The following is a 14018-nucleotide window of genomic DNA, read 5'->3' on the forward strand; positions in this document are numbered from 1 at the left end:
AGCGGGGCACAGAGCGGCGCGGGCGGGCGGCAGCGCCTCCTGGCGGCTGGGAGGCGCGAGCGTCCCATCCCGGTCCGGCGGGGCCGCGGACACGAACGGACGCGGGGGTACGGGCAGCGTCACGGGGCGCCCGCGTGCCGCGAACCGCAAACCCCTGCGTAATACCCGCGTCCGTGGCCCGCGCGGGGAGCGGCGTTTGGGTGTTAACGACATGTAAACGGCGCGACCGACGTGCCAGGCGATGGTTGTGCGGGTCGGGCCGTTAACGCGGGTCGGGCCGCGCTCGTTAGCGTACGGCGGCAGCCCCTTGCCGCCGCGTGATGCCGGCAAAGCGCGCGGGATGGGGCGGGGGGTGCCCGTGGGGCACGCTGGGGGGCCAGCTGGGGGCCCGGGACAAGGTGTGGGTCGGGGGGGGGGGGGGGGGGCCTGGGGCAGGGTGTGGGGCGCTGGGGGGGGGTCCTGGGGCGGGGTGTGGGGCGCTGGGGTGGGGGCTGGGGCAACCTGGGGGGGTGTGGGGGGGTGTTTCGGCCGCTCCCGTCCCGACCGCCGGCCGGCAGCTGCAGGCTGGGAGCGCTCGGTCCCGGGTCGGCCCTGGGGGGCCCCGCGGGGGCGGGCTCTGCCGACGGGCACGTCCTCGCCACCCCTCTGGACGGCACCAACGGGCGTTAACGGTGCTTTTCCCCTCCGTACGCAGACGCGCGGCAGCGGGGTGACCCGGGCGCCCGTCTCGCCTCTGCTCGGCGGGATGGCAGGCAGAAGCAGCGCCCAAGCCGGGCGAGACCCGCGGGGCGAGCCCAGGACGGCTTCATAAAGAGCGGGCAAAGGGGCGCCTGCGGAGGCAGCAGAACCCACAAGGATTTTATCCTCTCCTTCCCAGCGAGCGACACCCCCGAGCGCAGCGCTGGGGGCTGCCGTGGGGAACGGTGACGCCCCCCAGCCAGCCCCAGGGCAGGAGCGCCTTTTTACGGATACACATCGCTCTGAAAGGTCGCGTTAGGCGCTGGGGCGCCTCGCCGCCGCCGCCGGGGCGTTCTGTGCTGACCTGAAATCCACGGGAGGCTACGAGCCACGCTGGGCTGTGCCGGGGGCTGGAGGGTGGGAGAGACCCCCCCCCGCCCCGGGTAAGGCCACCCACAGGTGCCCCCCCCATGCAGCTGGGGCACCCCCTGCTTGGGGAGAGACACGGACGCGCCTGATGCCATTAATTTAATCTTATTAAAGTAATTAATAGAATTTATTGTATTAATTTACTTCTATTAAACTGCATCCCAGCCTCTCGCCTCGGGTGGGAATTTTTGTGATGGGGTGGTCCTGGGGTAACAGGGGGCAGTTTGGGGGGGAATGTGGGGCGATGTCGGTCTCTGGGGGGGTCCTGGAGCCACAAGTGGTGCAGTGGGGCGGGGATGTGAGGCAAAACGTGCGCTGTGCGCAGGTGTGACTCTATTTTTGGGGGGCAAAGGAGTGGGGTGGGGGGCAGGAGCGCTTCCCTGCCAGCCTGGACTCCTGCCCACCCCTCCCCGTGCTGTGCAGCAGCAGTCCCATCCTTATGGGGTATGAGCAGGCCCCAACAAGTGGTGTCCAAACAAACCAAACGCTGCTGCTTGATTTGTGTGGTTCTTTTAATTAGGAGACTTCAATGGCCCGCTGTTTGGGTCTCGTGGTCCTCGCTACAGAAGAGCAGCTCTGCAGAAGTCGTGCCGTGGGCGGGGGCCGGGGGCAGGAGGGCTCGGCCCCGCAGCGGCAGGTTCTCTATGGCACTGCAGGCACAGGACCCTCCGCCAGGCAGCCACCGCACGCAGGGGGCACGGCTGGGCATCTCGTCCTGCGGCCCCCGGCGGGCGGCTCAGGCGGCAGCCCCCCGCTCTGGCGGCTCAGCCCGGCTGCCCTTGGCCGTGCTGCCGCGGACGCTCGGCCCGGTGAGAGCATCCTCGCCACCCCGGGTCGCCAGCGGGGCGCGGAGCTGCAGGAGGTGGTCCCAGTAGAGGCTGAGCGCGGTGGAGCGCTCCTGCTGCTCCAGCTCCTTCAGCTCCTGCAGCTCCTTGGCGCTGACCGCCGGGGTCTGCACCTCAAAGGTCATCTCAAAGCGGCTGTAGTCCACCCGGAAGGCACCTTTCTCCAGGGACATGCACGGCTCGAAGCGGTACCCCCAGAGGATCTCATCCTCCGTGTATGAGGTGCGGGCTTGGCACGTCATTCCTGCAGCGAGACAGCGGCTGAGCTGCCAGCGGGCAGAGTGCCAGGGCGCCGCCACAGGGAACCTAACGAGGAAACCTAACGGGGGGCTTCCAGCCCCGGGTCTCCCATAGCCGGGGTGGCATCGGTTTTGACCCCGGGCATCTCTTGCCAGGACGCCGACCCCAAGCCTGGGTTCGCCTGGCATCTCCGGGACCCCAGGGGAGCCGCCTGTCCCTCCCCAACCCCACGGACCACTCACCTGTGGCTTCCACGATGCCCTCGAGGATGATGATGATTTCAAACTGCTCCCGGCGCAGGGACTCAGCCGACATGTCCCAGAAGGGGCTGCGGCGGTTGATGACATGGCAGATGATCTGGGGCTCCACCAGGAACAGGCGGTCCTCCCCCGTGTCATAGCCCAGGTTCAGCTCCGACTGCTCCAGGGGGATGAACTCTCCCTCGGCCGTCTGCCGGGACTTGATCAGCTTGGCCCGGATCTTGGCGTCCACCATGTGGCTGTCCCGCAGGTCCCCCACGCGGAACATCAGGCAGAGCTTCTCGTCCCGGCGGGAGATGACGCAGTTCTTGCTGAAGATGAGGGTCTGGGCGCGCTTCTTGGGCCGGGAGATCTTGACGAACATGCAGCCCACCATCAGGGCATCGATCATGGAGCCGACGATGGACTGCGCCATCAGCAGGATGACGCCCTCGGCGCAGTTGGCCGTCACCATCCGGGAGCCGTAGCCGATGGTCCGCTGGCTTTCCACTGAGAAGAGCAAGGCGGAGACGAAGCCGTCCACGTTCTCGATGCACGCCCGCCACTCGGGGTCGCCCCGGTGCCCGACGTCGCCCCGCGCCCAGGCGTCAAAGAAGTAGACGGTGCCGAAGACGACCCAGGTGACGAGGTAACACATCATGAAGACGAAGAGGAACCAGCGGTACTTGAGGTCCACGATGGTGGTGAAGATGTCCGAGAGGAACCGCTTCTTCTCCTGGATGTTGCCCAGGTTCACCTGGCACTTGCCCACCTTGGTCACGTAGCGCTGCCGCTGCCGCTTGCCGGCCTGGACCACCGGCCCGTCCTCCTCCCGCAGCTTGCGGCGCCGGCTCTGCAGCCCCTCCAGGGCAGGGACAGCGCTGCTGCGGGCGGGGGCCTTGCCACGCGCCGAGGTGGGGACATTGGACGTGCTCAGCACGTGCAGCGGGTACCGGCGGGCAGCTGGTGGGCACCGGGACGGATCGCTGGGATGGTGCTGGGTGGCCACGCTGCCGCAGCTCGGCGGCAGGAATGGCTCGCCAGGAAAGGCGCTGCTGCCGCGGCAGGGCGGGGACGGGTAGTTTGGCATCAGGGCGCTTCTCTTGGCAGCAGTGGCGCCGGCTTGCTGCCAGCTGTCCTCTGCCACGGCCCCAGGGGCGGCCGGGAGTTCGGGCTGCAGGGCGGAAAGGGGTCCATCGGTGAGAAATCACCTCCGGCGACTGCCCGGCGGCACCCCGTCCGAAGGATGCCCGAGGGCCCTGGCGCAAGCCATACCTTCTGGGGAAAGGTGCCGTACCGGCTGGTGTCGGTGGGTGGCCGGGGCAGGTAGGCCAGCAAGTGCTTGGCGGTGGGGGTCTGCGCTGGGGGGATGGAGTTGCTGCGGCCGCGGGGCTCCTCAGGCACCAGCTGGCCGCCACCGACGCTGCCGCGGGCACAGGGGAGCACCATGGCGGTGCCGGGGCGGGGGCTCAGCCCTGGGCTGGGCGTAGGGTCCTGCTGCAGGGGATGTAAAGCGGGGGGTTATTTTGAGCGCAGAGGGCGGTGCGGGGGTTCCGGCCCCTCTCCGCACACCCATGCTCCTGGCCCCTGGCCCGACGCAGACGCCCAGGCGAGGGGGCACCCACCTCATGACCAGACGGAGCAGCTGCCGGACAGGTGGACGTTTTCCCTGGCTCGTGGCTCCCGCTGCGCCCCGGTTGCAGACGAACATCTTCTCACTGTTTGTGGATGGGACCCTCCACCGGGCTGGGAGGGAAAGGACGGGAGCTCGGCGGCCGCCGCCGATCCTGCTCCCGTGGCAGAAGGCTGCCTGTTAATCTGTCTCGATGACAGGCACAATTACCTCGAGATGATTAATTAGTCGGAGGGAGCAGGAGGGGTTTCCCAGGGGATTTCCCTGCTCTTGCCCCCAGGATGATGCTCCCCGTTCACTCCTGGGGATGCGACCACCAGCCAGGGCTGGAAAACGTCCCCCCTCTCCTGCCTGGTCTGTGCTCCCTCGCCCCATGCTGTGCCCTCCTTTTGCGGGCTCCCTGAGAAGGCCCCCCTGATGCTCACGGGGCTGGTCCCCCGAGGAGGCAGTAATTCACCAGCCTGGCCCCCGATCCCCCCGATGATAAGACAGATGGCAGATGAAGGAGAGATTAGTCACTAATCTCCGAGGGAAGATGAATCTGCAAGCTGGACCCTGCAGAGGGGACGCGTGCGAGGGCAGACGGGAGGCGAGCGCCAGCACAAAGTTGGGATTTTCCTGACAGTGCGGCCCACCCTTTTCCCCCACCTTTGCCTTGCAGCAGGATCTCTTCTCCCAGGCAGGAGTTTGCTCGTGTAAAGCACCGGTGACCACATCCCGACGAGGTGCTGGGTACAGGAGGGGCTGATGGGCGCCTGCCCGCGAGCAGCGAGCACAGGCACACCCTCCCTTGAGCGTCCCCATCCTCGATGCAGCTCTCGAAGGCCCCTTTGCATATTTATTTAATGACCAAATGAGAATCGATGCCTCAAACCCCCCTGAGCAGAGCCAGAAGCTGGCTCTCCACATCCCACTCGGGGTCCCCTCCCTGTCCCACCACAGCCAGAGCTGCTGCTGCTCGGAGGCGCTTTCCCTGCCAAGGCTCTGGCTTCGGGCTGGCCGAGGCTCGGAGGATTTGCATGCTTTGGCTTAACCCTCCCGGGCACGGCGAGGCAGCGGCAGGGCCCTGGCCGGAGGCACGGCGACCACGTACCTGGCTCTTCCTGCTGAGCTGGGCGCGCTTTGCTTTTAGCGTGGAAAAACTGACAACGGCTGGAAAATGACCGTGGCCACACCCCGGCGTTGGAGGAACAGGCTTGATTTCTCTCCCCTTGGCGCCAGACGCGGCTGGTGGCGGGGCGGACGCTGCTCCACAAGCGTTAATGCCCACGGCCGCCGCTCAGGGCGGCTTATCTGGGCCCGGCGCGCAGGTTAGCGGGGCGGCGTTAGCATGGCCGGGGGCTGGCGGGTGAAGGCGCAGGCGGGGGGGATGCTGCTGGCCCTCCTCGGGTGGGTCTCCTCCTGCGTCACCACCTTCGTGCCGCTCTGGAAGAGCCTCAACCTGGACCTGAACGAGCTGGAGGTGTGGACCATGGGGCTCTGGCAGGTCTGCATTGCCCGGGAGGAGGGGTCGGTCGAGTGCCGAGCCCACGGCTCCTTCCTGGCGCTGCCGCCGGCGCTGCGCGTCTCCCGCCTCCTGATGTGCCTCTCCAACGGGCTGGGGCTGCTGGGGTGCCTCCTCGCCGCCTCGGGGCTGCAGGGCTGGAGGGCCTGCGAGGACAAACCCGGGCTAAAGCGGCGGCTCCTGCTCGCCGGGGGAGCTGCGTTCGGCACAGCGGGGACGGGCACCCTGGCGCCGGTGTCCTGGGTCGCCTACAACACCATCCTCGACTTCTGGGACGACACCGTCCCCGACATCGTCCCCCGGTGGGAATTCGGGGAGGCCATCTTCCTGGGATGGTTCGCCGGAGCCTTCCTCGCCGCCGGCGGGCTGCTCCTCGCCTGCAGCGCCTGCTCCACGAGGACAGCAAAGCCGCCGGCCCCCACCTGCCGCCAGGCCCCCGTCACACGGGGTCCTGCCGGGGGCCACCACCCGCACCCCAAAAACGCAGACCTGGTCATCTAGGGACTCGGGGCACTGCGCCCCGCGCACCTCCCGTTGCAGGGACAGCTCCTGCACGTTTTATACCGTGCCCTTCGCCAACTCCTCCGGCAGCCTTGCAGGCTTTTTTCCCTTCCCTGTGTACCTGCTTTACTTCTTTTTTTAAGCAGCAGGGGCTTTTCCCGCAGCACTCGCCGAGCGAGCGCGGGAAGGCGACAAGGCAGAGGCAGCGCGGCGGGCAGCGCTTTGCACTGGCGACACGTGCAGTAGAGTCACTTACTGATGACGCTGCCTTAGCATCCCCTGCAAACCCCCCGTAGCCAAGCCTGTGGCGGTCGATGGCCGTGGCCCGGCGCAGCAGCTCGCTCCTCGCACGTCTGCATCGCTCTGTTGTATTTGCAATAAATTATCGCGGTCAATGGCAGCGTCTTTCTGTGCTGTGAACAGGCAGCCGCATCTCGCGCGCGGCGCGGCGCAGGCAGGGAGGAAGGGTGGGAGCTGCGAGGGGCAGCGCTGCTGCTCCAGCGATGCTTTGGTCTGTCCAGAAAGGACTGGAGGGGGAAGAGGGAAAGATGGAAAACAAGGGGGAGATGGGAAACGAGAGATGAGGCGGTACCGAAGACCGCTCCTGCTGCAAAGGCAGGACGCCAGCAGCCACGTCCCCTGCAGCAGCCTCATCTTCTCACGGCTAAGCTGACGAAGCCATAAGCGTGCCACGGCCCTTCGCATAAGAAGTTCCTCAGCTGCATCGTTTGCCCGCGCGCAAGAGGCGAGAGTGACGTTTTGCGGGTCCCCTTCACCGTGGAGAGGGAGGAGCGGCTGGGCGGGCGGGAGAAGGTTGGACTAGATGATTCCAACCTGTGAGTCTGTGAAACGGGATTGTCCCCAGGCGCTTCTGCCGCTGCCTGGGCTTGGGCCACGGCGGGGCGTGCAGGGAGGCCGCAGGGGAGAGGCGGGCGCTCAGGCCTTCCTAAGCAAGGTCAAGGGAGGCAGAGGAGGGCGGCGCTCTCGGCTGGCGAGCGAGCTTTCCAAAGGCCTGTGCGTGCCCTTAGCTGCCCTAGAGAGGTCCCGACCAACCCGGAAAGCAAAGAGAGGCTGTTTGGGCTGTAACCTGTCACCCACGCCCTCGGGAAAGGGGAGGACAGGACACCGAGCAAAGGCTTCCAGCGTTGGGACGCTCCTCCCTTCCAGCCCGACCCGACTTCCCAGGTGCCGACCTGCACTTGCAAAAAGTCTGCTTTTGGGGTTTTTTTAAGCAGGCTTTGGCTGGCGGCCGGCTATTTCACTTTCTGGCAGCGACACAAAGACTGGGGCGAAGCTACCGTCCCGTGACGGTCGGAATAACCGCATTCTCCTAATTCAAGCCTTTCTCCCCAGACCACATCCTACATGCCCGCGGGTCGGGATGACACAACAGCGTTGCAAAAGCTGTCTGCTGGCTGGGAGGAGTGAGCGCGGTCACGGCGACCGCCGTCTCACGGCCCCAGGTCTCTGTTCAAAAGGTCAGTTTTTCCCTTTCTTTGCAGCCAAAGCACCCCGAGAAGTCGGCCGGAGGTCTCGTCCTCCCGTTCTCCGTCACGACGGCGCAGGAAAGAGCTGGAAAAGCAGCAGCCCCAGCTCTGCAGCATCTCATTACCTGGAAGAGAGTTTTGGACACGGGCAGCTTGACTCTCTACAGGCGACGGCGCTTCTACTGTATCATAAAATAACTGGGAGAAGGCAAGATTCTCCCCCGGGAGCTGTTTCTTCCTAAAGGCAGGGGAAACGCGCACCGACGGAGCGGTGGGACCGTGCCGGCAATTCCCACCCGACGACAGCTCTGCTAATTACAACGAATTTTGTGCTAGGAACAAGCCCGAGAAACATCTGTCTAATTTGTTGGGGAAGAAACCCTCACCCGCCTGCGTGTCCCTCCCCTCTTCCTATGCTGCCGACACGAAATCGGTATTTTGTCGGAGCGATGCCAGCAGCAGCAGCAGGTAAAAGGGTGCCATTACAACGCAGGGCGATGGTAGCAGCTCAATGTGTAATTAAATGTTTCCATTCCCCAATTAATAAAGGCAATAGGGATTTTGGCTATGGGAAGGGATCGGTTTTCCCTCCTCTTTACTAATTTAACGTAATTAAAACGAGTATTTTTAACGCTTATTTACTGCCGCTTGCTTGGGCGGCAGACTCTGGCTTCCAAAGCCCTGCGGGTTAAGGCAGAGCAGCTCGCAACGGCAAAGGGCTCTGGAGCAGATTCTCTAACGCGAGAGAAACCTCCTGGCATCGACAACGAGCGCCGACGTTCCCTCCGGACCTGCCTTCCCAGCCGCTCCCCGACGCGCTTCTCGGCACGCCCGCTCCCAGCCCAGCGACGCCCACAAACTCACCCATTTTTCTGCTGAAGCACCCGAAACGCCCGTCCCGCAGCTCCCAAGGCGCCGCCGTCCTCCCGGGAGACCCACGACGGGCGCACGCAGGGTTCTGCCTGCCGGGAGCCTCCCCAGGCTGCAGAAATGTCTGCGTTTCTTGGCTCACAGATTTAGTTTTCTTGTTCTGCTTCCCTCCCTTCGTCCACCAGCCAGGAGGAGCCTTAAGGCGTGACACGGGAGCGGAACAAAACCACGGAGGGGGCTGTTTGATTCTAACATAGAACAAATGCTTTTATTGCACTTCTAGAAGAATCTGCATAGTCCTAGCAGAGAAGATCCCCCTCCCCCGCCTGTTCAGAGCATTTGGTTTAAAGCGACCGCCGCAGCTGAAACGCAAGTACAGGCTGCCCGCGAAGGGAAACGCAAACCGGGTGCATTTTTTACTGAAAGTTGATGGAGAGAAAAAAAAAAATGAAACAACAAAGCCCCAACCCACCACCACCAAAACCGCTTCCAGCCCTGCAGTTCTGGTCGGCACGAACGTGGCACTGAAAATCCACCAGCGGCGAGGAGGAAGTTTCCCCTCCGATCCGAGAGGGGAACAGCCTTCGGGGTGGCGCGGCCTCCCTCAGGCAGCGAGCCGTCGCCGTAGCACGACTGCGGGGGAGGCGAGCTCTTCTACAGTCCCGTCCTTCCCGTGTCGCGCAGAGGAAGGCTCCCGCCGATTTTCTTTCGCCGGTTAAAACACACAAGGCGAACGGCCGCTTGACACGACCGCAACGTGCGGCCGCTCGCGTGGCCGCCCGCAGGACGGAGAGCCGGAGCCACGGTTCCTCTCTGCCCCCGAACTGCGCAGCTGGGACTCCTGCCAGCGGCACACCCCATCCCCGGCAGCGCATCGCCCCGGGAGGCGTAAACGCTCTCGCTTACGCCACGTAAGTTCAGGTGCGCTGCCGGGGAGCCGGCGCGTCACGCTAGCACGGCGGCTCAGGTCCTCCGCGTCGCCGCCGCACGCTTCCCCTCAAAGTGCGGTACGGGTTTTTATTTGTTCGTATTTACAAAGAACGCCGCTTGGAATCTGAATCCCCCCGTCTCTTCCCTCTCCCTTCCAAACGCCGCCCGACGGGACGACGGTCCGTGGTGCGCGTGCCGCGCCACGGCGCGGAGCCCGCCGTCTATTGCACCGCCACGGTCGAGGCCCCGTGAATGGACTCCATCACGGCTGCAAAGCGGCTGCAGAGGTCGTAGGGGGAGTTGGGCCGGATCTTGGGGGGCTCTTTCAGAACGATGACCTCGGTGGAGCAGTCGAGGAGCCGGGGGAGTAACTCGCCCAGCTTCACCTGCAGCTTTGCTATCAAGGGGGAGAGGAGGAAACGGTCAGTGGCACCGCAGCAGTAGAAGACCAGACGGCAGAGGGCTCCGGGGCCGCAAGATAAAAAGCTACGAGGCCTTTTAGGGAACCGTCTTCCCGTGCTGAAGAGAGGCCGCCTCCTGCGGGCAGGGCCGAGCGGCGCCCGCGACGCGCCAGAACAGCGCAGGGAAAGCGGGCAGAAAGGGGCGACGCTTGAGCTAGCTCACGTGACGCGGGGGGTGCAAGCAGCCTCCTCCTCCTCCTCTAAAATCCTCCGTGTTATTCAATGCCACTGTGGCAAGCCTGGGAAACCTGCCTATTCACAGAAACACACCCAACTTTTATCCTTTACAACAGTATTTTGAGAAGAAACCCCTGTGTTTTCGCCTGATTTTCCTACGGCACGTTTGCCCTCTGCTATCCACAATAATCCTGTCACGACTCCCCGACCCTTCACACACAGAGCGAGGGGGTCGGCACCAATTTCTCCTAACAAAAACGACACGAGAGGTGTCACGGGAGCCCGACTCCTGACCGCAGATGGCAATACAGGACAAGGACAGCTCTCTGGAACCAGAACTCAGCCATGAAATGACAAACCTCTCTTCAAAACGCAAAGATCCCCTGCATCTGCTCCCCTGTCTGGGCTCCTGCAACTCTGGCCATGTTTCTGGCCACTGATAAAACCTGTCCCTCCCTCCTGCAGAGCCTCTGCACCTGGGCCGCCTGCCCCTGCGAGCCCTCCGCTCCGTAAGGCAAACCAAACCCAAGGCACACCTGGGTGTGCCAAAGAACGCTAAGCTGTTCTTTGGAAACTGGCTTTTCCCGTCTCGGGGAAGAGGAATCCTTCCCCCGCGGCTTTAGTGCCAAAGGAGATTAAAGTCTATGGACAACTCAAATCCATTTCTCTGCTCGCCACCAGAAATACTCGAACGTGCTGCAGTGCAAACAACCAAACAACAGGAATTTAAGGACGTGTTTTAAATGGTCCTTTAATTCCTTTCCCGTCCAGATCTAGAATCATAGAAGCATAGGCTTGATGATCCTAGAGGTCTTTTCCAAGACCAGCTGTCAACCCAACACTACCAGGCTTCCTAAAGCATGCCCTGAAGAGCCACGCCTACACGTCTTTTAAATACCCCTGGGGATGGTGCCTCCCCCACCTCTCTGGGCAGCCTGTACCAGTGCCTGACCGCTCTTCCAGTGAAGAAATGTTCCCTAATCTCCAACCTAAACCTCCCCTGGTGCAGCTTAAGGCTGTTTCCTCTCATCCTGCCACTGGTGACTTGGGAGCAGAGACCAGCCCCCCCCTCACTCCAGCCCCTCTCAGGCAGCTGCAGAGAGCGAGAAGGGCTCCCCTCAGCCCCCTCTTCTCCAGGCTAAACCCCCCCCAGCCCCCTCAGCCGCCCCCCAGCACACTTGTGCTCCAGACCCTGCCCCGGCTCCGCTGCCCTTCTCTGGACACGCTCCAGCCCCTCAAGGTCCTGCTTGTCCCGAGGGGCCCAAAACTGAACGTGATATTCAAGGCGTGGCCTCGACACTAGACACCGCTCGGCCAACAAGTGGCGTGACAAAGGTAAGGCAGGCAGCCGGTCCCTACCGTCCATGTCTTCTCGTCCCAAATAGGAGCACCAGCGGTTCCTCATGACCTCGATGGCATCCAGGTCCTCTTTGGAGATCTCAAAGTTGTTCATGAGGTGCATGCAGGGGATGATCAGGTCGTTCAGGATGCCAATGCCCTCTGCCACACGAGCTTCTTCACAGCTTACGAACAGAGACGCCGCCACCTCGTTCAGCTTCTGGGGAGGAGGGAGAATCGGGGGACGGACTCATGAGAAGCAAGCCCGGACCCCGGGTAACCGGCGTGCTGCCAGGAAAGGCACCCAGCTCGGGCCCCTTCGCCGATGGCCGGGCAGAGACGCACAGGCCCCGAGAACCAGGCGCCGGGTTCTGGTGGCACAGCCGGCTTTAGTTACAGGAATCACGCCGCAGAAAACAAGCTGACAAATGCATGTAATTTACCATATATGTGTCGAGAGTACACGTAGCTTATTTCTAATCCTGGCTCTAAGATGCCGAGATCCAGCCCCGCCTTTACCCAGACTCCGTGGGAGCCGTACTGTACATTCTTTCACTGAATTATTATTTCTTCCGTCTCCACACTGCTGCTGGTGCTCAGTAAGGGGCAGCACGCCGGTACCAGGCACAAGAGAGACAGTTACGCTGGCCTCGGCAACCGCGGGGCGTGAACTAAAAACAAACCTCATTTTTATGCTGCGTTTTCACCCCCTGTGGAAACGGACGTCATCTTTTGCTCGGACAGGGAAAGCCATTAATATTAGAAATAAATGCTGGGGGGAAGGGGAGGGAAGGGAATGGACAGAAACGATGCAACCACCGAGCTAATGATGTGAGCGCCGAGTTAAAACCCGAGAGCATGTTGAGCAGCACCTGAACCTTCCCTGAAAACGCAGCACGTTAACGAAGCGCGCTCCTAGGAGGGAGACGGTCAGGTCCGACTCCCTGGGCAAGGCGTGCCGAGCAGCCGCTACGCGAACTGCACGGTGCCACCCAGGCCGCTCCCTCCCCTCCGCTCTAAAATCGAGGCTGGAGCTCAGTACAAACCAGGAGACACTTCCTTCTGTACAGGGCGATCAGCGACTCGTTCACTCCCCTGCTGGCTCCCTTCAGCAGCAGCTTGGTGTTGCTTTGGTAGGCGTAGACCAGGTAGGTGAGCGACTCCTGGTACCTAGGAGAAGAGGGTCAGCCCTCCAGCCCGCAGGAGGGTGGCAACTGCAGCGCGGCCAGTCGCGTCAGCTCAGGAAATATCCTCCATTTGGCCCGAACGGTAACTAGCCTCGGGCCCGGGCAGGGAAAGCTTTACTTCCTTGCCGAAGCGTAAGCAAACAGACGCCCCGTGTCACGTAATTAACGCTCCTTTTGGCCCAGCGTGCCAAACGAGCGTCTTAGGAAGAGCCCTTTCAAGCCAAGCCTCTGCAGAACTTCGCCTGAGCGTGAACGCCAGCGCTGACTTTTTGTTGCGTCGCCCGGGAATTTTGTCCTTTGGGAGAGTGCTCGGAGCAGTGCAGAAGGGGATGTTTTTGGTTCCTTTATGCATTTCTAGCCTATGACTCCCCCCGCAGTGAGAAAACAGAACGACTGCCCGACTGCGCTCCTTGGGTAGGAGAAATCGAACAGCTGGCAGAGATTAGGCCGTTTCAGGGAAGCCCTCACGTGCCCTCGCCCAGCCTCCTGTCCGTCTGCCCACCCGAGTTTGGTGGCTCATCCTTGCTAACCACCTCAGAATTCAATTCTGTTTCCTCCCAGGAATAATTTCTGAAAGCCAGTTTATCTTCCCGATTGGAAAAAACGCTTTTCAAATTACAAGCCTTTCCTAAGATGGCACTGTCCTTCCCCGCGCTGCACTGTTTAAGTAAAACAGAGAATCTAAAACCATAGGGAGAAAAAAAGGCCCTTTTAAAATTCCTAGGAGTCTAGAGAACTCCAAGGCGTGTGTTTACACAAAGTATAATGTCCAATTCCAGAAAGTTTAATTTTAGTACAGGAGTCCAAAGGTGGGGAAAAAACACCCCAAGATGCGGGCAATCATTCCTGCAAGCCTGTCTCCGGAAATGAAAACAAAAGCTCTGCTTCACAGTGGGAAAAGTGAGGGGAAGCTCTAAGACATCAGCCAGGACCTCACTGTAATATTGGAACTGTTAACCAAGGCTGGCTGCGGATTCAAGGAAGGGCCATTAACAAGCCAAAAAAAGCCCACCGGCCTCAAGTACGGGACTGAGCTCAAGCTGGCCATCGTGGGTCAGGAAGGCGGGGTTCTGTCAAAAGGGGCCTCCACTGCTGGCTACGGCTCCTCTCATCTAAACACACAAACAAAAGCAACTTACTTCCCGTTCTGGTACAGCTCCAGCCCCGTCAGCAGGTAAACTGACACCTTGCGAAAAAGGCTGTAGTCCTCGTGCCACCTCTGCGGGGGAGCAGCAAGAAAGCAGAGCGTCAGCTCCACCCGTAACACGCGCGCGCGCGTCTGACCTTCCTTCACAACTTGAAGGCGTATCAGATTCTACCCTGCGAAGGGTTTGAACGTCTCTCCTAAGCGACACGGAAACCGATTTAGCCCACCGCCCAGACATCCCCCAAGGCTCGGGAGATCCCCAGTGCGCTCGGTCTCCCTTGCAGCGCTCTCCTGCAGACACACGCCTCAGGCGGCGAGGAAGCCGCCGGCAGGCGTCCCAGCGCCCGCCGTG

The 14018-nt window shown here is 62.1% G+C and overlaps 3 protein-coding genes and 1 long non-coding RNA gene across 9 annotated transcripts in view; 2 read left to right on the forward strand and 2 right to left on the reverse strand.

Moving 5' to 3' along the window:
• Positions 1-1278, forward strand: LOC142067515 (uncharacterized). The gene is made up of 2 exons (XR_012664073.1): positions 1-213; positions 695-1278. It is a non-coding gene; the product is annotated as an uncharacterized LOC142067515 (long non-coding RNA).
• On the reverse strand, positions 1260-5455 carry LOC142067501 (G protein-activated inward rectifier potassium channel 4-like). The gene is made up of 4 exons (XM_075116182.1): positions 4057-5455; positions 3707-3928; positions 2435-3605; positions 1260-2196 (listed from the first exon to the last, which is right to left on the reverse strand). The coding sequence occupies exons 2-4, from the start codon at positions 3878-3880 to the stop codon at positions 1844-1846; spliced, it is 1698 nt and encodes a 565-aa protein (XP_074972283.1). The 5' UTR covers positions 3881-3928; positions 4057-5455; the 3' UTR covers positions 1260-1843.
• On the forward strand, positions 4972-8674 carry CLDN25 (claudin 25). Its single transcript, XM_075116195.1, has one exon. The coding sequence runs from the start codon at positions 5395-5397 to the stop codon at positions 6067-6069; it is 675 nt and encodes a 224-aa protein (XP_074972296.1). The 5' UTR covers positions 4972-5394; the 3' UTR covers positions 6070-8674.
• The window catches only part of USP28 (ubiquitin specific peptidase 28), a 27655-nt gene continuing 22304 nt past the window's right edge, over positions 8668-14018 (reverse strand). For all 6 annotated transcript variants that reach the window (XM_075116174.1, XM_075116175.1, XM_075116177.1 and 3 more), the window contains 4 exons: positions 13659-13738; positions 12379-12502; positions 11354-11552; positions 8668-9753 (listed from right to left, as the gene is read on the reverse strand). In XM_075116174.1, coding sequence (XP_074972275.1) covers positions 9578-9753; positions 11354-11552; positions 12379-12502; positions 13659-13738 — 579 coding nt within the window. In that variant the 3' untranslated portion in view covers positions 8668-9577. The remainder of the gene's footprint in view (positions 9754-11353; positions 11553-12378; positions 12503-13658; positions 13739-14018) is intronic.

This window comes from Phalacrocorax aristotelis, chromosome 22, assembly GCF_949628215.1.
Source record: "Phalacrocorax aristotelis chromosome 22, bGulAri2.1, whole genome shotgun sequence".
Classification (NCBI taxonomy): domain Eukaryota; kingdom Metazoa; phylum Chordata; class Aves; order Suliformes; family Phalacrocoracidae; genus Phalacrocorax; species Phalacrocorax aristotelis.